The sequence below is a fragment of the Biomphalaria glabrata genome, chromosome 2, assembly GCF_947242115.1.
Source record: "Biomphalaria glabrata chromosome 2, xgBioGlab47.1, whole genome shotgun sequence".
NCBI lineage: Eukaryota > Metazoa > Mollusca > Gastropoda > Planorbidae > Biomphalaria > Biomphalaria glabrata.
In genome coordinates, this window is record NC_074712.1 from 64,456,182 (window position 1) to 64,480,559 (window position 24,378).

The 24,378-nt window shown below is 38.5% G+C and overlaps 1 protein-coding gene across 1 annotated transcript in view; it reads right to left on the bottom strand.

The window, feature by feature from the left end:
* Positions 1-22,258, bottom strand: part of LOC106051686 (adenosine kinase-like) — a 45,834-nt gene extending 23,576 nt beyond the window's left edge. The window contains exons 1-9 of the mRNA XM_056021260.1: positions 22,159-22,258; positions 18,433-18,532; positions 15,515-15,603; positions 14,053-14,096; positions 10,099-10,179; positions 8,503-8,556; positions 4,753-4,837; positions 3,413-3,579; positions 1,672-1,780 (exon numbers count right to left, since the gene is read on the bottom strand). Coding sequence (XP_055877235.1) covers positions 1,672-1,780; positions 3,413-3,579; positions 4,753-4,837; positions 8,503-8,556; positions 10,099-10,179; positions 14,053-14,096; positions 15,515-15,603; positions 18,433-18,475 — 672 coding nt within the window. The 5' untranslated portion in view covers positions 18,476-18,532; positions 22,159-22,258. The remainder of the gene's footprint in view (positions 1-1,671; positions 1,781-3,412; positions 3,580-4,752; positions 4,838-8,502; positions 8,557-10,098; positions 10,180-14,052; positions 14,097-15,514; positions 15,604-18,432; positions 18,533-22,158) is intronic.
* Positions 22,259-24,378: the final 2,120 nt, after the last annotated feature.

Here is a 24,378-nt window from a genome sequence, read left to right on the forward strand (position 1 = left end):
AACAACAATAATTTTTTATTATCATTATTATTTCTAAAGGAAACAAGCAATTTAGTCTGCTTTTAACATGGACACCAAGAGATTTAATTTGCCAGAGTGAAAGAAGGAAATAAACGGGTTTGTGTTGACTCATTACCTTCTTCTTTCTGTCAGCGTGTGTCTTATTCTGTAGTTTTCCAAAATATACTTTCGGTTCATTTGGTTGATATTCACAATTTACAAAATTCTTGTATTTGATATCTATAGGCTAGGGCAATATTTTAGTTGGCAATCACATGAATTTTTTTTTTCACCTAGTTCTTTAATGGCAAAAGATACCCACCGAAATTTGCGAACACAAATATGATAGGAAGAAGTCTTATTCAAAGTAACATGTTTTAAATTTTAAGTAACGTGTCTCCACGGGAGAAGTGGGAAGCGTGGTCGAGAGGCTAAGTGCGCTTAAACTTGACTTGTCTTGGCTTCTAGAAGGGGGCTCGAGGTTAGACATCCGACTCGGGCAGAGTTGCGTTTACTGAGCGCCTAAAAGCAGCACGGAAAACCAACTCCTAGATACCCCCTCCCCCCCCCCCCCCACCGGTCCACAAATGAGATTGGACCAAAGCGCTCTGAGCATGCTATAAGCATGAAAGTAGCGCTATATAAAAGCTATAATAATAAGTAACGCTATCGGTAAAAACAATGGTAGGTACAAAGATAGGCCTAAATACAGAAATATCCTTCACAACCTTCATTCAGTGTGTTCTTTCATGTACAATGTATTGTGACATTAAAAATAAACTGGTTGGCATGAAGTTAAATAGATTCTACAATCTACATTGCAGTGGCATTTTACGTCTTCATAAAGAATCTCTTCCCTTTGCAACTTCTTGTTTGACTAAAGAGGCCAATCCTTGATACACAGCTGCGATCACAGGTTGGGCATTTGAATCACCAGGCGCCATTGCATTTTCACCCATCTTTCTACTACTGTTGTGTATGGCATCTGTAATCTGAGACGAAGGGTCTTTATGCTCTTTCTCCTTGTGGATCTATCCAGTGCCACTTTTTCTCAGTTGTTAGTGTCGATTTTGAAGATCAATAAGGAAGGAATTGCACCAAGAGCAGGATATCCGCTCTGTTATCAGCAGTAGACGCATTGGCTGGCTTAGCCACGTTCATAGAATGCCAGAAGGTCGACTTCCACAAGATTTTCTGTATGGTGATCTAACAGAAGGCACGAGAGCCGCTGGTCGCCTTTTAAGGTATACTGATGTATGCAAACGCAACATGAAGCTCTTCGAAATCTACCGAATATCTTGGTACCCATGCTAAGAGAATGTATGCCTATATAATATTAGAGTTTACTCTATATTCTCCTCTACTTAATAATTTTAAAATATGATGTGGGAAGCGTGGTCGAGAGGCCAAGTGCGCTTGAACTTGGCTTGGCTTGGCTACCTAGAAGGGGGCTCGAGGTTCGACACCCGACTCGGGCAGAGTTGTGTTTACTGAACACCTAAATGCAGCACTGAAAACCAACTCCTAGATACCCCCCCTGCCCCACTGGTCCACAAATGAGATTGGACCAAAAGCGCTCTGAGCATGCTTTAAGCATGAAAGTAGCGCTATATAAAAGCTATAATAATAAAATGCTATAATAATAATGTAAGGATGATATACGAAACTTACGGTGGAGAACAAGACGTTAGATCTTTCCAGAACCTTCGTCACTATTGGTTTATCTAGATAGGTCGCATATAAAGTACAGGTCGGGTCAAAGTAGTAAATTTCACACCAACTGAGGAGTGATATTAAACGTATATTAGAATATCCATCCATATCCATCAATCAATCCAGGGATCCATCCATTCATTTGTGCAAGTGTGAATAGGCGTGAATACATACACAAAGGGTGATAGCAAAAGAGAATCAATCCAGGGATTTACTCTATGCTATATACCGTTGTGAATGGGCGTGAATACATACACAAAGAGAGTACAAAATAAAACAGGTGATGGACTTCACAAATAATGTTAAAATGCAAACGTTATAATGTTTCTGTTAAAACTATAATTAGAAAATGTAAACTAGTGAAAACTAAAGCAATTTCAATGATGATACCGGTAGCTTTAAACAATTAAGCTGATAAGAACAGATGCTACACTTTCAAGTTACCAAAAGGTCGAGAAGCGATATATATGTTTTCTTGTCAGCTTTTGTGGATATAGCTATCACTCTGACTATGCGGATCTATCGTTAAGTTTATTAAAATACTGACTGGTAGGCATTTATCCTACCACATAGTGGCTTCCATGCAAAAATGGTCGTAAGCGGTAACGATTAGGCCAAATGGGTAGCAAGACAAGACTCTCACCTATAGAGCCACGACGCTGGCTCCATTGAAAGTCCTGCACGGTTATTATGGTAAAGAGAAGGAAATGGCGGAAATCCCCGGTGTGCTCGGCTTTCGGCCATGTCTCTAGTCCGTACGTCCGGAGTGTCCGAATCACTGGAAATAGCGGTGTGGTAGGCTACCTAGAAACTGACTTCGATCTTTTCCAAACAAAACAAATCTGTTCAATCAGGCCTAGAGTTTCAAAAACGTTTCAAAAGAGTTGAGGCTCAACTCGGACAGTTTCAAATGGTAGAAGTTTCGGTTGGAGTTATTGCACTTTTATAGAGCTTTCGGGGACCGTTATGCTTGTCATAGAAGAAAAGTAGCTGGCAGCAGATCGCCTCTGCAGTTGGAGAGCTCTTACAAAAAGGCAGCGGGACACACACATATGAGACTCAAAGAAAAAAGCTTGCGGAGGATCACACGAAATTAAAACGTAAATACATCCCGGTAGACAACTCATTAGATATGACAAAATATATAGGTCGTTAGTCGGTTTGCGTAATCACGTGAAACACTGTTGTCGTCCTTTATCTTCGGAATCGCAGACTTCGCCATTATTATTATTATTATTGTTTATAATGAAGAGACATGTTTGTTTTTTTCTTCTTTTAAATAAAAAAAAAATGAATACAGTGCTATCTTTTTTTTTTTTTTACATCGATGGCCCATCGGCATGACCATTACCTGTTTTGACACAGGATGACCATTACCTGTTTTTGACACAGGATGACCATTACCTGTTTTTGACACAGGATGACCATTACCTGTTTTTGACACAGGATGACCATTACCTGTTTTTGACACAGGATGACCATTACCTGTTTTTGACACAGGATGACCATTACCTGTTTTTGACACAGGATGACCATTACCTGTTTTTGACACAGGATGACCATTACCTGTTTTTGACACAGGATGACCATTACCTGTTTTTGACACAGGATGACCATTACCTGTTTTTGACACAGGATGACCATTACCTGTTTTGACACAGGATGACCAATACCTGTTTTGACACATGATGACTAATACCTGTTTTTAAATGATAAAATGGCGAGTATATTTGTCCTTGATCCTTTCTTCTCATCTAGCTTCAGGCTGAGCTGAGCATTTTTGAAAGTCTTGATTAATTCGACAGAATCTTCATCCGCACTTTTCACTCCTATCAGAACAAAACTTTTAGGCTGAAGACTCATGCTCTATAAAAAAAAAAGGATAATAATAATAACAATAATTTTATTTATAAAGCGCTGTTAACAAACAAAATGTAGGCGCTGTAATAACATTACAAACACAAACACGACAATATGGATCTAAAACTAATCTAAAATTTTTTTTAAGAAGTAGGTCTTAATGTTCTTCTTAAAAGTGGTACAGCATGTCTCTCTGAGATCAATGGGGAGTGAGGTCCAAACCTTTGGTCCGTGAACTGAAAAAGCACGCAGACCGTAGCTTTTGAAGGAGAAACATGGCACTACTAAAAGCGTTGAGTCCATTGAGTGCAGGGCTCTCTGAGGGACATATGGAGTAATCAGTTCGCTAAGGTACAAGGGCATCTCATTGTTATATATACACTGATGACAAAGTGTGGCGACCTTGTAATCGATTCTCGCTTTCACGGGAAGCCAATGGAGCGTGCGCAAGAGCGTAGTAGCAGAATTTTGTCATTTCTAAATGTGGACATGGAAACAGACCACTGTGTTACATATCCTTTTATTAGGCCTACTAGGTTATTTTTACTATGTTATTTTCCACCATCTCAAGGCCATTCTCTTGATTCAATAAAGACTCTTCTTCGCTGAAGTTACACAATGTCAACTTCTGCTTTGCTCTAAACAATGTGATAACAAGGACTATGTGGATTATATCTCTCCGTTTTACAAAGGTAGGCCTAATATCCACTTTCTCTGTCCGTCTGTCAATCTGACTGTCTGTCTGGTACAATTTTTGTACACTTTATTTCTCCCTCACCCAATCTCGGATCATGTTAAAATTTTACACAATTATTTCTTGTACCTGACAAAACAAGAATCAATAAGAAAACAAAAAAAGCAATTAGTTAATTAATTATTGGTAAGAATTTTTATAGTTGGTATCATAAAGGGAAATAGATGCTGCTTATTGATAGATTGTATATGTGGAGTTATTTCTCATAAATCGTTTTGTACACGATAAAAAATAATTTTGCTTGTTAAACAATAACAAAGTTGTGTAAAAGCTATCTAATTAAACACCAAAAGAGTTGATTTGGTGATTGAATGAAGTTGCTAAGGTAGCCTAGATATTGATTAGTGTTAAAAGCTACCACAGATTTACTGACATTATTTTGTAGTCACAACAACACTAGCTTCTAAATTACTAAATTCACTGACCTGGGCAGTAATGGCTATGTTGGTTGTATCCTCGCCAGAAGTTAGTTCTACGTCATTCGGAAAGCTGGCCAGAGCGTCATTCAATCTGGCAACATTATACAAATTTTAACACAAATATGTGGCAATTTTTTTAAAATCTTGTGGCTAACTTTATTTTGCTTTGTTGATAAAGTTAAGTTCTTAAAACTAAATATTGTGTCATTTTTAGTGAGTGCTGATATAATCGCCCCCCCCCCCCCGAAAACAATATTTAGAAATTGAGTTTGTTGAGTTTCAATGTCTTTGTCGAGAATTTACTATTTAGCTAAAGTGTCGTAACACTCCATGGCAGTGTTTCTCAAACTGTGGGGCGCGCCCCTCTAGGGAGGTGCGACGCTCTAACAAAAGGGTGGTGGTGGTGGACGTACTGAAAAAGAAACAAAAATTATCCTTCTATTTTTGAATATTAACCAAGAAAATTGACATGATTTCCAAAGTTTCATAAATTTAAATAATTTAAGTAAGAGACGTTGTTTCATCTTCTAAGAAGAACCTTGTTCAAATGTAAACTGAGAAGGGCGTCTGCAACAGGAGCGACTCACAGTGTTGGAAGAAGACTTTTCACAACCTTCCCACTAACGCGATTCTCCTCGACTTTCATATGTCAGAACGGTCAATTTCTCCCGACTGTAATACGGGATGTCTTAGATAGCACGAAGGTCCGCGACAAGATTTCTTAGATAGCACGAAGGTCCGCGACAAGATGCCTTAGATAGCACGAAGGTCCGCGACAAGATGCCTTAGATAGCACGAAGGTCCGCGACAAGATGTCTTAGATAGCACGAAGGTCCGCAACAAGATGTCTTAGATAGCACGAAGGTCCGCGACAAGATGTCTTAGATAGCACGAAGGTCCGCGACAAGATGTCTTAGATAGCACGAAGGTCCGCGACAAGATGTCTTAGATAGCACGAAGGTCCGCGACAAGATGTCTTAGTTAACACGAAGGTCCGTGACAATTTGTCTTAGTAAACACGAAGGTCCGTGACAAGATGTCTTAGATAGCACGAAGGTCCGCGACAAGATGTCTTAGATAGCACGAGGGTCCGCGACAAGATGTCTTAGATAGCACGAAGGTCCGCGACAAGATGTCTTAGATAGCACGAAGGTCCGCGACAAGATGTCTTAGATAGCACGAAGGTCCGCGACAAGATGTCTTAGTTACCACGAAGGTCCGGACAAGATGTCTTAGTTACCACGAAGGTCCGCGACAAGATGTCTTAGTTACCACGAAGGTCCGGACAAGATGTCTTAGTTACCACGAAGGTCCGCGACAAAATGTCTTAGTTACCACGAAGGTCCGCGACAAGATGTCTTAGTTACCACGAAGGTCCGGACAAGATGTCTTAGTTACCACGAAGGTCCGTGAATAATGTCTTAGATAGCACGAAGGTCCGCGACAAGATGTCTTAGATAGCACGAAGGTCCGTGACAAGATGTCTTAGTTAACACGAAGGTCCGTGACAAGATGTCTTAGTTACCACGAAGGTCCGTGACAAGATGTCTTAGTTAGCACGAAGGTCCGTGACAAGATGTCTTAGTTACCACGAAGGTCCGCGACAAGATGTCTTAGTTACCACGAAGGTCCGCGACAAGATGTCTTAGTTACCACGAAGGTCCGGACAAGATGTCTTAGTTACCACGAAGGTCCGCGACAAGATGTCTTAGTTACCACGAAGGTCCGCGACAAGATGTCTTAGTTACCACGAAGGTCCGGACAAGATGTCTTAGTTAACACGAAGGTCCGTGACATAATGTCTTAGATAGCACGAAGGTCCGCGACAAGATGTCTTAGTTACCACGAAGGTCCGGACAAGATGTCTTAGTTACCACGAAGGTCCGCGACAAAATGTCTTAGTTACCACGAAGGTCCGCGACAAGATGTCTTAGTTACCACGAAGGTCCGGACAAGATGTCTTAGTTACCACGAAGGTCCGTGAATAATGTCTTAGATAGCACGAAGGTCCGCGACAAGATGTCTTAGATAGCACGAAGGTCCGTGACAAGATGTCTTAGTTAACACGAAGGTCCGTGACAAGATGTCTTAGTTACCACGAAGGTCCGTGACAAGATGTCTTAGTTACCACGAAGGTCCGTGACAAGATGTCTTAGTTACCACGAAGGTCCGGACAAGATGTCTTAGTTACCACGAAGGTCCGCGACAAGATGTCTTAGTTACCACGAAGGTCCGGACAAGATGTCTTAGTTACCACGAAGGTCCGCGACAAGATGTCTTAGTTACCACGAAGGTCCGCGACAAGATGTCTTAGTTACCACGAAGGTCCGGACAAGATGTCTTAGTTAACACGAAGGTCCGTGACATAATGTCTTAGATAGCACGAAGGTCCGCGACAAGATGTCTTAGATAGCACGAAGGTCTGTGACAAGATGTCTTAGTTAACACGAAGGTCCGTGACAAGATGTCTTAGTTACCACGAAGGTCCGTGACAAGATGTCTTAGTTACCACGAAGGTCCGTGACAAGATGTCTTAGTTACCACGAAGGTCCGCGACAAGATGTCTTAGTTACCACGAAGGTCCGCGACAAGATGTCTTAGTTACCACGGAGGTCCGGACAAGATGTCTTAGTTACCACGAAGGTCCGGACAAGATGTCTTAGTTACCACGAAGGTCTGCGACAAGATGTCTTAGTTAACACGAAGGTCCGTGACATAATGTCTTAGATAGCACGAAGGACCGCGACAAGATGTTTTAGATAGCATGAAGGTCCGCGACAAGATGTCTTAGATAGCACGAAGGTCCGTGACAAGATGTCTTAGTTAACAATAAGGTCCGTGACAAGATGTCTTAGTTACCACGAAGGTCCGCGACAAGATGTCTTAGTTACCACGGAGGTCCGGACAAGATGTCTTAGTTACCACGAAGGTCCGGACAAGATGTCTTAGTTACCACGAAGGTCTGCGACAAGATGTCTTAGTTAACACGAAGGTCCGTGACATAATGTCTTAGATAGCACGAAGGACCGCGACAAGATGTCTTAGATAGCACGAAGGTCCGTGACAAGATGTCTTAGTTAACAATAAGGTCCGTGACAAGATGTCTTAGTTACCACGAAGGTCCGCGACAAGATGTCTTAGTTAACACGAAAATGTTCTTACGACTGTCACGCTATTACAGTGCACTATATGTAGGCCTACCTCGAATATTCCTCGCGTAACAGTATTGGCCAATGCTGCCTCCCTTTTTTATTTGACCTGCGTATTTTGAATTGTGCGCTTTAGTATACAAACCAATAGAAATTATGAGCGAATTACTACTGCAGAATACAAAAATAGACTTAACGAACTAGCATTAGTAAACATTTCATAACGCACATTTTTGGATTCCAAATTGTAATTATATAGTCTACATGCAAAGAAAAATCAGACAATAGTATTACAATTATTTTTTATCTTAAAGTTTCTTTTCTTTTTATTGTATTCTTAAAACCCTCTTTGACTCTACAGCGGGGCCTACAGCGCTCCCCCAGATCCTCAGTCAGTAAAGGGGGTTGGGTCACGAACAACATTTTTTTCGAGGGGCGCCACTGGTAAAAGTTTGAGAAATTCTGCTCTATGGGATAGTGAGTCATACTTCTACTTCTTATTTATTTTAGCTTTTTGTTTTTATAAAGGTACTTAATAATTCTAAAATAGGAAAAAGTTTTCTGAATAAATATTGTATTTATTTACTACTGCTCAAAAGACACTTACACAGTTTTATCATTGTTCTTTATCCAATAAATCTCAGTAAGTCGTAGATTATGTCTGTTGTGAGGATAGACACAAGATATATATATATATAGGTCTATATGTAAGATAAGATAAGATAATTTTAGTGGTCCATTCAAATGGAAATTCAGTTTGACTATACTTGACCATCTCAGCGTAACTGCTGTACAATAACAATAGAGATGCAAATACAAATAACATTCACACACGAAACACATTCACGCTCACAATCAGTCGATGACCATAAATGACTTTGTAACAACACTCTGACCGAAAGTGGGATAAAGGAGTTTTTAAATCTTTCTGCTTTAATCCTAATGGAAAGACAACGACCATTTCGTTCAGGGTAAGTCTAAAAAAATGAAGTTGGTGCCAAATGTATGGATGGCGTTTCTTCCTTCAAGAGTTGACATGATGCATGGTTGTATGAATGTAGGCCTACAATTCATTTGAATCTTAATATTTTGTTGTAGTCAAAACACTATTGTAAAACATTTTTTATATCTACATATACTGGTATACGCAAAAGCACTGACACACTCATCACTTATTCTCCCACATACCCTGGACAAATTCTCGGGAAAAAAAAAGGATATGTTTTTGACGGGGGCTTTATGAGGCGGGTCGTGTCAATTAGTCAGATAATAAACATCCGATTGATATAGAACTCACAGGCCAGAAGTGAGTGTACTTGGGAGTGCGCCGTTCCAATTAAACGTAACATATGCTAGAATACACAAGTGAAAGGGGGGATTAGTGAAATGCGGTCAGTTTTTGTTGAAAGTGCAAAAAAAGGGGGGGGGTGTATGGCCAAAATATGACGTCAGCATTACGATTTTCAGGATATATTTTGAAAAAAGGCCCAGGCCAAAAAGTATCATAGAGCCTTTCAAGTAGGCTATTTGGGAATAAGAACGGAAAAGCAGAATAATCATCAGATGTTTTGTAAAATGTTTTACATGTTTCGGATGTTCCTTCAGAGTTGAAGATAGTTTACTTCCTAGTCCAAGCCTCCCGCAGGACGACGGGGGATGGGAGCGGGCAGGGTTTGAACCCGGGACCATCGATAAATCTGAACGACAGTCCAGCGTGCAAACCGCACGACCAGGCAGCCATCCAGATAGTGTAAATAAGACTTGAGGCGAGGATTTTTTTGCGTCTATGGAGAGCGTGGTTCTCCCAGGGACACATGTATCAGTTCACTAACGTACAGGGGATATTTCTTTGTTGTAGATTCACTTATCACAAGGTGTGGCCAACTTGTCGATTCTTGTATTTTATCAGTGGTGTTTCTCTTGTCAACTATTTAAATATTTACTTGTAATATACAGTTGCTCAATCTTATCTTATCTTATATAATACAGACGTTACTTCAAAAAAGAAGATGATTACGTCCTACGCGTTATGCAATCGGACTAAATTACTGTCTTGTAGTAAATTACTCTAATCCTGTGACACAAAGCTTAAAAATTAAAAGCAGCAGATTAAAGTCTGTATAGAGAATTTCAATCATCTTCTTTTTTGAAGTAACGTCTGTATTATATAAGATAAGATAAGATAATCTATAAAACAACTTACTTGTTGAGGAATGCCTTTGTAACATTAAACCGGTACGTCAGGAAAGGGTTTCCAATTATTACACAGTTCATGAAGATAGATCTAAAGTAATATTGAGAAAAACAAAGTTACTAACATTGATTAGTCTACATTGTCAGCCATGGTCTGTATTTTAAAAGGTTTGATAAAAAAAAATTTATGTTAATGTTTAGGCTTTTGTTCATTACATTTTGTTCATTACATTTTGTTCATTACATTTTGTTCATTACATTTTGTTCATTACATTTTGTTCATTACATTTTGTTCATTACATTTTGTTCACTACATTTTGTTCACTACATTTTGTTCATTACATTTTGTTCATTACATGATGTTCATTACATGATGTTTTCCAACAATTTCGCTTTAGTGTTTTAATCAACAAAACCACACGAGTGAATACAACGCCACCAAGTTTTAGTAACCCTTTGGGACTTTAGTAACCCTTTGGGACTTTAGTAACCCTTTGGGACTTTAGTAACCCTTTGGGACTTGGCAATCTATAAGGCAGATGATGTAGAGTTCATCTGTTTCTGTGGCCAAAGATTAACGATGGCGCCTTGTGGCCAGCACAACGACCAACCGCATTTACTTTTCCGCAAACTAATGTCAGCTACCCATTAGAGTTGTGTGGATTCAGGGGCGCCCTTTAAAATTCCGAACTAAAAAAATCCCAGTCTTCATCAAGATTCGAACCCGGGAACCCTCTGCTCGGAAGCCAAGCGTTTCACCACTCTATCGCCACGCCCCCAGTCAAATTTTTAAAGAATTTAAAATGTAGGAGTTGATCCAACTATTTATAAAACAAAATATTGTTAGGGTTAGAATTTGACACAGTTAAGGTAGGGCAAGGGATCATGAACGACATAGAAAAATACAAGCAAAATATAAAAATTACTTTTAAAAAAATTATCTTGGGAGAAGGACTCCACATTTACAACTATATTTCTCAATAATGTAGAAGTTATTTCCATTTTTGATAACCAACAAAATAATTACTGTTAGGATAATTAGATGCTGTATCGGTTGTCGTTCTTATGTTTACATGTGCTTGTATCTCGTCCCTAAGAATGTGTTCACGAAATGTGTGTTGTGTAGTCATTCAGTGTATAATAGCCATCCTAAATATTTTAAACTGTGTCTACAAACATCTGGACTTACCGAACACTTATGTAAGATTGCTCTTTATTGATTTCTCGTCAGCTTTTAACACTATACAACTTCATTTACTCATTGAAAAGATGAAAGCGTTGCAGATTAGTCCATACATAATACTATGGGCTAATGAATTTTTGACCCAGAGAGCTCAGAGGGTTAGGGTAAACAATGTTATATCTAATGAACGCATAGTTAACACAGGGGCGCCCCAGGGGGCTGTGACATCGCCATTGTGGTTCATTTTGTACACCAATGATTTTCAATCCGATAGTTCTTGTTGCTCCTTCACAAAATTCGCTGATGATGCGGCTCTTCTTGCCCTGCTCTCAGAGAGCTCAGACGTAAATGAGTATTTCAAAGAATTAGAACACATTGAAGAATATTGTAAAGATATTTTTTTTTATTATTAAATGTAAAAAAAACCAAAGAAATGATAATCGATTTTCGTAGGGACAAGAAGGAAAATGATATTGTTTCTGTAGCTGGAGAGACTATTGAAATTGTGCAAACCTTTAAATACCTTGGTACTATCCTAGACAATAAACTAAATTTTACTGCAAATACTGATTATATCAGCAAAAAAGGGCAGCAAAGATTACGACTACTAAGAAAACTGTCCTCGTTTAATGTTAGCGAAAAGGCCTTGGCAATGTTTTATCACGCTCACATCTGCAATATTTTAAGTTTCAATATCACTGCCTGGTATGGCAATCTGAGCATTAAAAATAAAAATAAACTTAATAGAATCCTAAATGCTGCTGGCAAAATCATTGGCAAAAAACAAACCCCATTTGGGCAGTTGTTTGAGACAAACATCTATAAAAAAGCTAACAAGATCCTCGAAATAAAGAATCACCCTTTGTGTCAGGATTTTGTGATTTTACCATCACAAAAGAGATACAAGACACCGATAGCAAAGACAAACAGACACAAACACTCTTTTGTTCCCCTGGCAATCAAATCATTAAATAAGAACAATCTGGTATAAACTTTGTCACATGTAAATGATGAGTGAGTCTGGTGTGAATGTACACTTTGGTTTCTTATAGTTATAATGTTTTTTGTTTGGTGTAATGCACAAATTGTAAGACAAATTTCCTTACGGATAATAAAGATTATTATTATTATTATTATTATTATTATTATTAAGCGGACATGGTTTTCGACTCTGTTATCATTATGCTCATAACAATTAGCCTACCAATAATTAGCAATTGGTTAATTTTTAAAAATTGATTCATGTTTTGTTAACTACATTAAATAATTGTTAAAAGTTTCATCTTTAGATAAGAATGGGTGTGGTAGAAATGACGTGTACAATTATATAATGGGATAAAACCCCACAAATTTAGCCATATCTGTAATTTAAGTTTCGTAAACTAAAATAAAAAGCCAACTAAATCCTTGTATCAGCCATGGATATGCGTAGTTCATTTTGTCGGAGAACATGTCCCGCAAACTTCATACGAAGCTCTGTCACAACCTCATTAAGTGTTCGACTCCCAGTTCGGCTTAGGATTTCCTTGTTTGAGATCCGATCCATATAACTGACACCCAAAATCCGTCTCAGCCATTGTTGTTGAGCCACATTTAGTCTTTTCTCAACTTTGGCAGATGGTGGGAAGCGTGGTCGAGAGCGTGAACTTGGCTTGGCTTGGCTACCTAGAAGGGGGCTCGAGGTTCGACACCCGACTCGGGCAGAGTTGTGTTTACTGAGCGCCTAAAGGCAGCACGGAAAACCAACTCCTAGATACCCCCTCCACCCAAAAAAGCGCTCTGAGCATGCTATAAGCATGAAAGTAGCGCTATATAAAAGCTATAATAATAATAATAATAATAATGACTTCCATGACTCACTTGCATATGTTGCTGTTGAGATGACGATTGTGTTAAGAAGGTGTATTTTCGTCTCAAGTCCAATGGCTTGGCTTGTCCAAATAGGCTGCAGCCTTTGGAAAATGCTTCCTGCCTTTCCTGTTTGGCACGCTACATCATGGTAGGCATTCCCATCGTTTGTTATGATGCTGCCAAGGTATGTGAACTTGTCCAGCTCTTCAAGCTTTGACTCGCCAAGTCTGACAGGGGCACCCTTTGCCTTACATTCCATTCGCAAAATTTTAGTTAACAGAATGACTGATCTTTTAAATCTGTTGGCGAACTTCTTAAGTCCCTGAGGACTGGCAAAAAGGAATGATTGTAAAGCTTTCAAAAAAGGACAACTTGGCAGACTGCAACAACTGGAGGTGCATTACTCTCCTCTCTGTCCTCGGGCAAAGTTTTCAGCACTGTTTTGCTGAGACGACTTCAACAGTCTGTAGATAAGAGGCTCAGAGAAGAACAAGCAGGCTTCCGAAGAGGCAGATCATGTGCAGAGCAGATCTTCGCTCTACGAAATATCATAGAAGAAAGTCTCGAGTACCAACAACGGCTAACGATCAGTTTCGTAGACTTTAAGAAAGCGTTTAATAGTGTCCACCGAAAAGCACAATGGAAAATAGAGAATACGGCATCCCAGAAAAAATCTTCTTCATTCTACGACAATAGATTAGCACTAATTAATTAATTAACTGGTAATTTGTTTTTTTTTTTAGTAGTTCATGTTTTGTTAGGGACAATGAATAATTGTGCGAAGTTTAAACTTAATCTGAGAATGGGAAAAGGGAAAAATAACGTGTACGAAATCTGTACCAGACAGACAGACAGACGGAGTGAGTTGATATAAAATTTGTAATAAAGAAGAATAAAAACAAGGGAGAATATAAATGAACAACTACTGACCTTACTGCAGTCTGGGAAGTTTGAATGTTGCTAGGACTATAGTCCTATACGACAAAATAGATGAGTGTTTTAATAGCAACATAATCCTACATGACAAAATAGATGAGTGATTTACAAACAACATAATCCTACACGACAAAATAGAAGTGTGATTTGCTAACGACAAAATATTACACGACAAAATAGATGTGTGGTTTACTAACAACATAATATTGCACGACAAAAGAGATAAGTGATTTACCAACAACATAATCCTACATGACAAAGTGGCGGTGTTGTTTTACTTTAACATAATCCTTCACAAAATGTTTTTAGAATTCAACTTGATCAACTTCAAGTTGATTCAAATATTCATTACCTTTATTCTGCTTTAGGTACACGTCTACCATAAGAATGATGAAATTTAACAAAAATAAAAAAAAAAGATTTTTTGTTCTTTACATTATTCAATACTTTAATCATTTTCCTATAATTTAAACTTTATTTCATGTAAATAAACCAGCTAGAAGTATTTCAAATATATTTTTAAAAGTTGGTGGGGTGTGTATTGTTATATTAGGCCACTTCACAAAACTACTATATTTTACCATAACGGAGGCCATATTGGATACCTAATTAGCAATTATGAAAAAAAAAGATTTTTTTTTTAGTAATGTACAAACTATAGTAAACATGATAGACTAAAAAAAAACCTTTTTCTCAATTTTTGTGGATTTTTACTCTTATGGTAGACATGTACCTTAAGAGAACGGAAGGATTTAGGTAGGTAAAAGGGTGGGAAAAGGACAAATAAGCGGCGGGAGAGAAAATGGCGTTCTAAGTGAACAGAATACAATGAATTTTCATGTGTGAATAGCGCTAGACCAGGGGTTTTCAGCCTGTGGATCGCGACCCCCTTGGGGGTCGCCTAAGACTATCCAAAACATGGATTGTTTTATCAATTTATCAATTGAAAAAAAAAAAGGGGGGGGGGTTCCGCGGCAGAGTCGGGGATTGCAAAAAGGGGTCGCCGAGCATAAATGGTTGAGAATCGCTGCGCTAGACTAATTCTATAATATGAATATGTACACAGCGTTATATAGGTAAGTGATGGACGATGACAATCCATTTTATTGAAGCAAGTCGTTTAGTGACTTTCATAAGTAGTAAATAATTTCAACAATGCTAGCCTAATGCTTTTTTTATTTAAGCAATTGACTTCTTATAGATCTAACACATTTTATTTCACAAAGGGAACTCCAGTCTTACGTAGGTGGCAGAATGGTCGAAAATTTAAAAAACCAAGGCTTTTGCTAGAAGCGTTACTGAGAAGAGTGATGCAGAGTTTGAGTTTTGAGTTTTTGGCACATCGGCACAATTTAGGCCATGTCGTGCCCGTAATCCATAAAGGATTACTCTCCTTTACAAGAGCTAAATTCCATACAGTTAAATGTAGAGTCAAGAAGAAATAAAATTGTTTAACCTTTTTTATTTTGGCTTTTAAATCCGCCAATGAAGGCTCGTAAAAATCTGTTTTAGCATCAACATTGGACGATTTGGCGCTCACCACATCTGTAACAATGTTAATATTAAGTTAAAAAAAAACACAATTAGGGTTACCTCCTGAAAAAGGAGGACATGTCTTGCTTTTTTGAGATCGTGTCCTCCGTCCTGGAGGCATTGACCTAATGAGTTAAAATGTCCGGCGTTTACTCTTTTGTTTCTTGCAATGCATATTATCCAGTAATTAAATTCAATTCTTTTTATCTTCTGGTTTACACACACACATTCACTTATATATACAATGAATAGTCACGCCTACCGCATCTAAAGGAATGGGTTATTGGTGAGAATAATGTTTTAATGCTTTACCATTATTTCGTCTAGAAATCATTTGCAGGACCTTAAGGAGACAAAATAAAATTTTGTGACAACCTTCTTCGTGTAAAGTGGTGTTTGTATATTTACGGCTATTTATATGAAACCTGTTACTCCGTGCTCAAGGTCTTAACATTTTTCTTTTGAGGAACAATGTTTTCGTGGAGCAACGCAACAGTCGCGAAACAGTGAGTGAACAAAAAAGGGGAAAAGACTCTACATTGAGAGACATTCTGCTCACAAAATAAAATCTACAGAAAATATCTTCCAGGCCTATGTTTGTGTGAGTTATGAATAATGAACTACTGCAAAAGTCACTTCGTCTTATAAATAGGATACCTATTATAGTAGTTTAAGGCCAACAGCCTTTGAGTTCTTGAAATGTTCCGTCAATTTAATTGTAAGTCAAATTTAAAATTTTATTTTTGTCTTTTATTTGTGTCCTCCTATGGGCGTTCAGATGTCTGGTAATTCTAGCAACGAAATAAGATGTTAACAGTTCTTAGACACAACGGAATGAGATGTTAACAGTTCTTAGACACAACGAAATGAGATGTTAACACTTCTTAGACACAACGAAATGAGATGTTAACAGTTCCTAGACACAACGAAATGAGATGTTAGCAGTTCTTAGACACAACGAAATGAGATGTTAACACTTCTTAGACACAACGGAATGAGATGTTAACACTTCTTAGACACAACGAAATGAGATGTTAACACTTCTTAGACACAACGAAATGAGATGTTAACACTTCTTAGACACAACGAAATGAGATGTTAGCAGTTCTTAGACACAACGGAATGAGATATTAACACTTCTTAGACACAACGGAATGAGATATTAACACTTCTTAGACACAACGAAATGAGATGTTAACACTTCTTAGACACAACGAAATGAGATGTTAACACTTCTTAGACACAACGAAATGAGATGTTAACACTTCTTAGACACAACGAAATGAGATGTTAACACTCTTAGACACAACGGAATGAGAGTAACACTTCTTAGACACAACGAAATGAGATGTTAACACTTCTTAGACACAACGAAATGAGATGTTAACAGTTCCTAGACACAACGAAATGAGATGTTAACATTCAACTAAAATTTAACAATTTGATTATGTTCTTTTGAGGCTTAATTTAATAAACTAACTACTCTCGGACTGCCTTTAAACACTTTAGAATAATATACCAACAATATTCCCAATTAATTAATCACACTGGGGAACGCCAGGAAAACAAGAAAAATTAATTTAAAAAAAAACAAAGCTTAGGCCTATAATAAGTATAATTGTATCAATTAGTTTGGATCAGTCATATGATTAGGCCTATATGCCCAATAGAGCAAGACTAACAATAGAAAATCAGTACTATTAGGAATAGTTTTACCAATTGTTTTTGTTTAGTGCAATTTCATGCTTTTAGCTTTCTTTATGCGCTATGATCCTATCACTTGTTTGGACCAGTTGTGAAAAGACGGGGGGGGGGGGAGAGGGGGTATCTGTGTCAATGTTACCATGAACACTTTTTAAAGAAACTCTGTGTGGCATTTTACGTCTCAAGAGACGATCTTTTCCCTTTGCAACTTCTTGTATGACTAAAGAGGGCAATCCTTGATACACAGCTGCGATCGCAGGTTGGGCATATGTAATCACCAGGCGCCGTTGCATTTTCACCCTCCTTAAAGAAACTACTAAAAAATTATACCACCACATCTGTCAAGTACGATTTCTTTGGCTTGTTCGATACCAAACAAAATAATTTATTAGCAATAGTTAATTAACTAATTGATTTTTTAAATTGATTCTTGTTTTGTCAGGTACAAGAAATAATTGTGCAACATTTCAACTTGATCCGAGATTTGATGTGGGAGAATGAACGTGTACAAACATTTTACCAGACATAGTGAGTTGATATAAGCTTTACGAAAACATCAACACATACAACTTACAATATTGTAGACCAGTGTTTCCCAAACTTATGATCTAATTGTAACCTCTTTAGAATTTTCTTAACGCTGAAATCCCCTCGCCCCCAATGGATTTATTTTAATAACAATCAATTTGTTTTAGTAGGCCTACATACCAAAAATGATAATAAACGAAAATTAAAATTGTTAATAAAATTAATGTAAGTTATATTATAAAAAACATTTATTTTGGAGAAATGAGAAAGATGACATTGTTTTTGTTGAGATGACTGATCATCATAATTTGGTTCTCTGGTTGTTAATTTTAATATGAGAAGAGATTTTGTCGACTTGTTTAAAAATGCTGAAAAAAAGCATTAATCACTGAACATAATAAATGGGTATTTAAATAAAATTAGCCTAGTTAATGAGGTACAACGCGTACCGCCTTTAGCCTCTTCCCGTAGCCCCGGGGTTACGCGTACCCCACTTCGAGAAACACTGTTGTAGACAATAACAAACCAAAACACAATACTTAGAACACGCAAGCAGACATACTACAGATGTTCACTTAAAGACCTTACACAAGAAACAAACACACATACAGGCCTGTTTCACATTTTTTGATGTGACTCTTATATTTGACATTCTTCTTGTTCTATCTTCCCCCAACAGTTTGAGCTCAAAGCAAAGACTCAAGATTATCTGATGAAATATAAACATATAACACAACGATTTTAAAGGTTGACAATAAAAAGATACAGGAGCCTACACACTAAAAGAACTAAAGCTTAGTTTTCCGTGAGGTACAAGAAAACGGCTTGAGCGAAACTTTAACACATTAAAAATAACCAAAAACTTTTAGAGAAAAAAAACTTCGCTTATATAAAATTTTGAGTGAAATTGCATCAATTATTTTCAATCAATCATGTAAATAATTGTTAATGACTCCAAAATTTAACCATATACAGGCCAGGGGATCTCAACCTGTGGGTGGCGACCCCTTTGGGGGTCGATTGACGATTTGCCAGGGGTCGCCTAGGACCATCGAAAATTTAGATTGTTTTTGTCTATTCTTCTATTGCTGTATGTGTTTGAGGGTGGGGTGGGGGGTCGCGGCAGAGTGGGGGATTGTAAAAAGGGGTCGCCGAGCTTAAAAGGTTGAGAACCGTTGATATACCCAATACCGGAACCATATAGGTTTATAGTCCAAAATGTGTCAACTGTTCGGCTTCTAAGTGGACCATATCTTTATGATTGTAGTCCAAGAGCACTCGTAGAATTGTTCAAGTCAGTGTATGTATTTTGTCCTGCCTAAGTTATTTTCCTGTTCGACTTTTACGCATCTGCTATCTTGCACGTTGACAAGAGTGCTATTCGCGATTTGGTATAAGCAAGATAAAAACAAAAAAGTAAAATATGAAAAGAGCGTTCAAATTTGGTTATTTAGGAGAAGGCTTCCGTGCTGGCCTTTTCAACAACAATTTTTTTTTTTACAAAATTGCTCGAGTTTGAACTCAAGCCCCCCACGAAGGATGATTCAGGCAACCCGTTCCAAGCTCTAATGATTTTATGGACCTATTAGTCTATTTTATTCTTCATAAAGTTCAGACGTCCTTCATAACAGATGATAATTACGTCCTACGCGCATCCATGTGTTATTCTAGTCGTGCATGTAAACTGCTGGTTTTCCTGGCTGATTTAGACAACCCATTCCATGCTCTAATGGCTCTATGGAAGAAAGAGCTCTTGTACGAATTATGATATTTTTTTAAAAGATACGATTATTATATTGGTCTAAACGTATGAAAATTCAGTTTGACTACAATTATCTTCTTAGACATTACTACTATAACAATAACAATATAGACGCAAGCACACACACAACATTTAAAAAATTCACACACACACAAAACCTGCGCAGAATGAGTTTGGGCTCCTATGTACATCTCGATGACGACGCCATATTTTCATAGAACTGGTATAATAATTGGCGGTTGTGATAAGTTCACCCATGTCAGGGCAGTTGTTTACAAACAAAGTCCCCGATCTGTCTACTCAAGACAACTTTGTAGCTTAAATACAGCGTCGTCAGACCATGACTGGATGGACTGTAGTTATTTTTTTTTTAAGAACCGGTTTGTGCGTGTAAGTAAGGTGGATCATTGTGTGGTCTGTGCGTGGAAGGAAGGTGGATCATTGTGTGGTTTGTGCGTGGAAGTAAGGTGGATCATTGTGTGGTTTGTGCGTGGAAGTAAGGTGGATCATTGTGTGGTCTGTGCGTGGAAGTAAGGTGGATCATTGTGTGGTTTGTGCGTGTAAGTAAGGTGGATCATTGTGTGGTTTGTGCGGTGGAAGTAAGGTGGATCATTGTGTGGTTTGTGCGTGGAAGTAAGGTGGATCATTGTGTGGTTTGTGCGTGGAAGTAAGGTGGATCATTGTGTGGTCTGTGCGTGGAAGGAAGGTGGATCAGTGTGTGGTTTGTGCGTGGAAGTAAGGTGGATCATTGTGTGGTTTGTGCGTGTAAGTAAGGTGGATCATCGTGTGATTTGTGCGTGAAAGTAAGGTGGATCATTGTGTGGTTTGTGCGTGGAAGTAAGGGGGATCATTGTGTGGTTTGTGCGGTGGAAGTAAGGTGGATCATTGTGTGGTTTGTGCGTGGAAGTAAGGTGGATCATTGTGTGGTTTGTGCGGTGGAAGTAAGGTGGATCATTGTGTGGTTTGTGCGTGGAAGTAAGGTGGATCATTGTGTGGTCTGTGCGTGGAAGGAAGGTGGATCATTGTGTGGTTTGTGCGTGGAAGTAAGGTGGATCATTGTGTGGTTTGTGCGTGGAAGTAAGGTGGATCATTGTGTGGTTTGTGCGTGGAAGGTGGATCATTGTGTGGTTTGTGCGTGGAAGGATGGTGGATCATTGTGTGGTTTGTGCGTGGAAGTAAGAGGGATCATTGTGTGGTCTGTGCGTGGAAGTAAGGGGGATCATTGTGTGGTTTGTGCGTGGAAGGAAGGTGGATCATTGTGTGGTTTGTGCGGTGGAAGTAAGGTGGATCATTGTGTGGTTTGTGCGTGGAAGTAAGGTGGATCATTGTGTGGTTTGTGCGTGGAAGTAAGGTGGATCATTGTGTGGTCTGTGCGTGGAAGTAAGGTGGATCATTGTGTGGTTTGTGCGTGTAAGTAAGGTGGATCATTGTGTGGTTTGTGCGGTGGAAGTAAGGTGGATCATTGTGTGGTTTGTGCGTGGAAGTAAGGTGGATCATTGTGTGGTTTGTGCGTGGAAGTAAGGTGGATCATTGTGTGGTCTGTGCGTGGAAGGAAGGTGGATCAGTGTGTGGTTTGTGCGTGGAAGTAAGGTGGATCATTGTGTGGTTTGTGCGTGTAAGTAAGGTGGATCATCGTGTGATTTGTGCGTGAAAGTAAGGTGGATCATTGTGTGGTTTGTGCGTGGAAGTAAGGTGGATCATTGTGTGGTTTGTGCGTGAAAGTAAGGCGGATCATTGTGTGGTTTGTGCGTGGAAGTAAGGTGGATCATTGTGTGGTCTGTGCGTGGAAGGAAGGTGGATCATTGTGTGGTTTGTGCGTGGAAGGAAGGTGGATCATTGTGTGGTTTGTGCGTGGAAGTAAGGTGGATCATTGTGTGGTCTGTGCGTGGAAGTAAGGCGGATCATTGTGTGGTCCGATTCTTCGAGCTGAAATTACGTTCGAGATGTGTAGGTACTTTTTATTCTATTTTTATTTTGCCTTGTAGGGCAATGGACATGATCACTATATGTTGGCAAGTGGTTAGCCAACGACAGATGAATAAAGTCTCCCATAACAACCAACATTTTGCCACGTGATAATATTGATAAAACCAAGAGAAAAAAAAAGCGTATCACGTGACAGCCTTTATGGATTACGTAATTTGTATAGAAGAGATAGAGAATCACGTGGCTAAATGTTGTTTGTTTATGATTGGTGAATGAGGTCCATTTAGTTTTACCCTGTACGTCATGTATGATGCCTCGTATATGATCTATTGCTTTCTCTGTGTTGGCTAAAGTGTGGGGGATGTGTAAAGAATTATGATGTAGATCTATGTAGACTGCGTGTAATTGTGTAAATTAGTCCTAGCATATGGAATAAGAATAGTCCTAGTCTATGTTATGTACTATATTGTCTATATCTATGTTCACAAGTAGGCCTACTTTTAACTTTGGGCTTGGGAATCAAGTTTCTAGCTAGACAAAATATGCGTAGGACGAAATTATCTTCGGTTAAGAAGGAACGTCTGTAATTTATAAGATAACTTGTTATTAACGTTGAAAGTAATTGTAAATTAAAGACTCAGACTAACCAGGATGAAATGACTTTCGTTACATAAAGTGTAGGCTATTAACAGCGTCTCGAAGTTGAAATAGGAAGTGAGACAGACATTTCCGGTAAATTAGTCTGGAATTTTTTTTTACATTAATGTATTCCGTTCAACTAAAGATAACTAGCGTGATTGCAGAATATGATTAGATGTAGATTAGAAAAGTCCATTGCAACTGGTGAGCCCTCCGACAGCAACAGACCCGAAAGGGGAGCACTAAATCTAGAATTAGCATCTACCACGTATTATCAAGCTCGTAAGCCGGTCAGATTGTCTTCCGAACCAATGACTTAACAGTCCTTCAAAGCTTGAAAATAATAATAGAATGCGCATCTTGAGCCCCCTTAACTCAAGAAAACATTAAGAAACTGGTACAGACACAAAATAGAGCAGTGAGATTCATAACAAACGAATATTCACATTTGACCTTCAGTAAAATCACTAAATTTAGAAAGCCTTCAGGAGAGAAGACTCAAGAGTAAAGTAGCAATTATACATAAAACACTGAACCATAAACTTCAGATACAAAAACAAAATCTAATAAAATACTCAGAAAGACACAAAGATAAAGGCACATTCCTCGTTCCATATGCTAGGACAAATTTGTACAAATACTCCTTCTTCCATCGTGCTATTAAAGCATAGAATGGGTTGCCTGAGCCAGCCAGGAAAACCAGTGACTTAGCAGAATTTAAGTCATTGATTAACATGCATGACTAGATGCATGACGCGTTGAACGTAATCATCTTTTTTTTTGTAGTAATATAAGATAAGATAAGAAAACCTCTGTTGCCTCCTATGTGAAACAACTCAGGAAGGCCCTTGTACAGCTCAAGAATAGAAAGATAACTGTTCTCCAATGGATTCGAACACATATTAAAATTAAAGTACAACAAAATGAGAAGGTTGACACACTTGCCAATTGTGAGGGAACAAATAAGCATTTGAAAACTCCACTCTTCCTGGAAGAAATGAATAGTGAGTAGAATAAACAAAAAAATGGACAAGCTGTCATCCAAATTAATGAGAAAGACGACTCGTTATAAGCTATCCAGACACGACCAGGTTATAATCTTTCGCCTTACAACCGGGAACAACATGATGAAACAGCTGAAAATTTGGACCAGTAAAATTTACCCTTGTGTAGTGTCACTAGAGAATGCCGTCCATCGAACAAGACGCTTTCCCAAAAGACCCATATAGAAGAAAAAAAACATATGGATAGCTGCCTAATGGGAAACTAACGCGAGGTTCATCTCAGATATTGGATTATAATCATCTGGAGCTGTCCAACATAATAATGAGAACGCGAAAGAAGATCAAGATCTAGAATATATATTGTCTTCATCCAATGATGTTTTCGTGAGGACATTGGCTTCAGTTATAGATATAGATTAAAATGATATTAGGGCTTGTTATTGAGTTCGAAGATTAAGGAGTGCATTGTCACTTGACTAAGTAAGGAGTCCTATCTGTGATATAGCCTACCTATTTTCCCACATCCAGCGCATACATACCATTGTCTCAGGGTCGTCCTTGGGTAATTGGAGGCCCAGGCATGGTGATTGGGTAACCCCAAATGAATTAGAAATATTAGGAACGAAAAATACGTTGAATTCATATGTCGCAATTTCCATAGCATTTAATCAGAGCTCCGTAAGCTTCTTAAACATATTCGTACAGATGTCGTAAACATATTTTTCAGTTCAATATCCGAGCGCCGACGGCACGAATGTGCTTCATGGACGATTCATGATCACCAGACTAGAAATAACGTTTTGATATGTCGTCAAAAGAAAGAAACATTGGTCTTTTACCATATGTATAGTCTAGGAAGTAGATCTAAACATTCGTGAATTATAGTAGATACTTAGAGATAGTCTAGTAGACAAAGTGCAATAGAGTTCTGCTATGTTTGAGATTCGACCCATGTTGCGCAATTTTTTTTTCTAAAAAAATTCCTTTGAGTCCTGCGCGAGACCCCCTAAGGCCGGCCCTGGTTGTCTGCCGTTGGTCGGTTTAGGTTTTCTTTTCGCCGCCTACGTGTGTCCTCGGCGGTAGATTTCCTTTTGTTTAAAATGTGTATCCCGCGGCCTTTGTAAGAAATCTCGTTCAGAAACCGATCTATGCTTTATTAGTAAGCAAGCCATTGATCTGCTAAAAGGGCCACCATCAGGGAAATTGTAACAGAGGAGAATACGC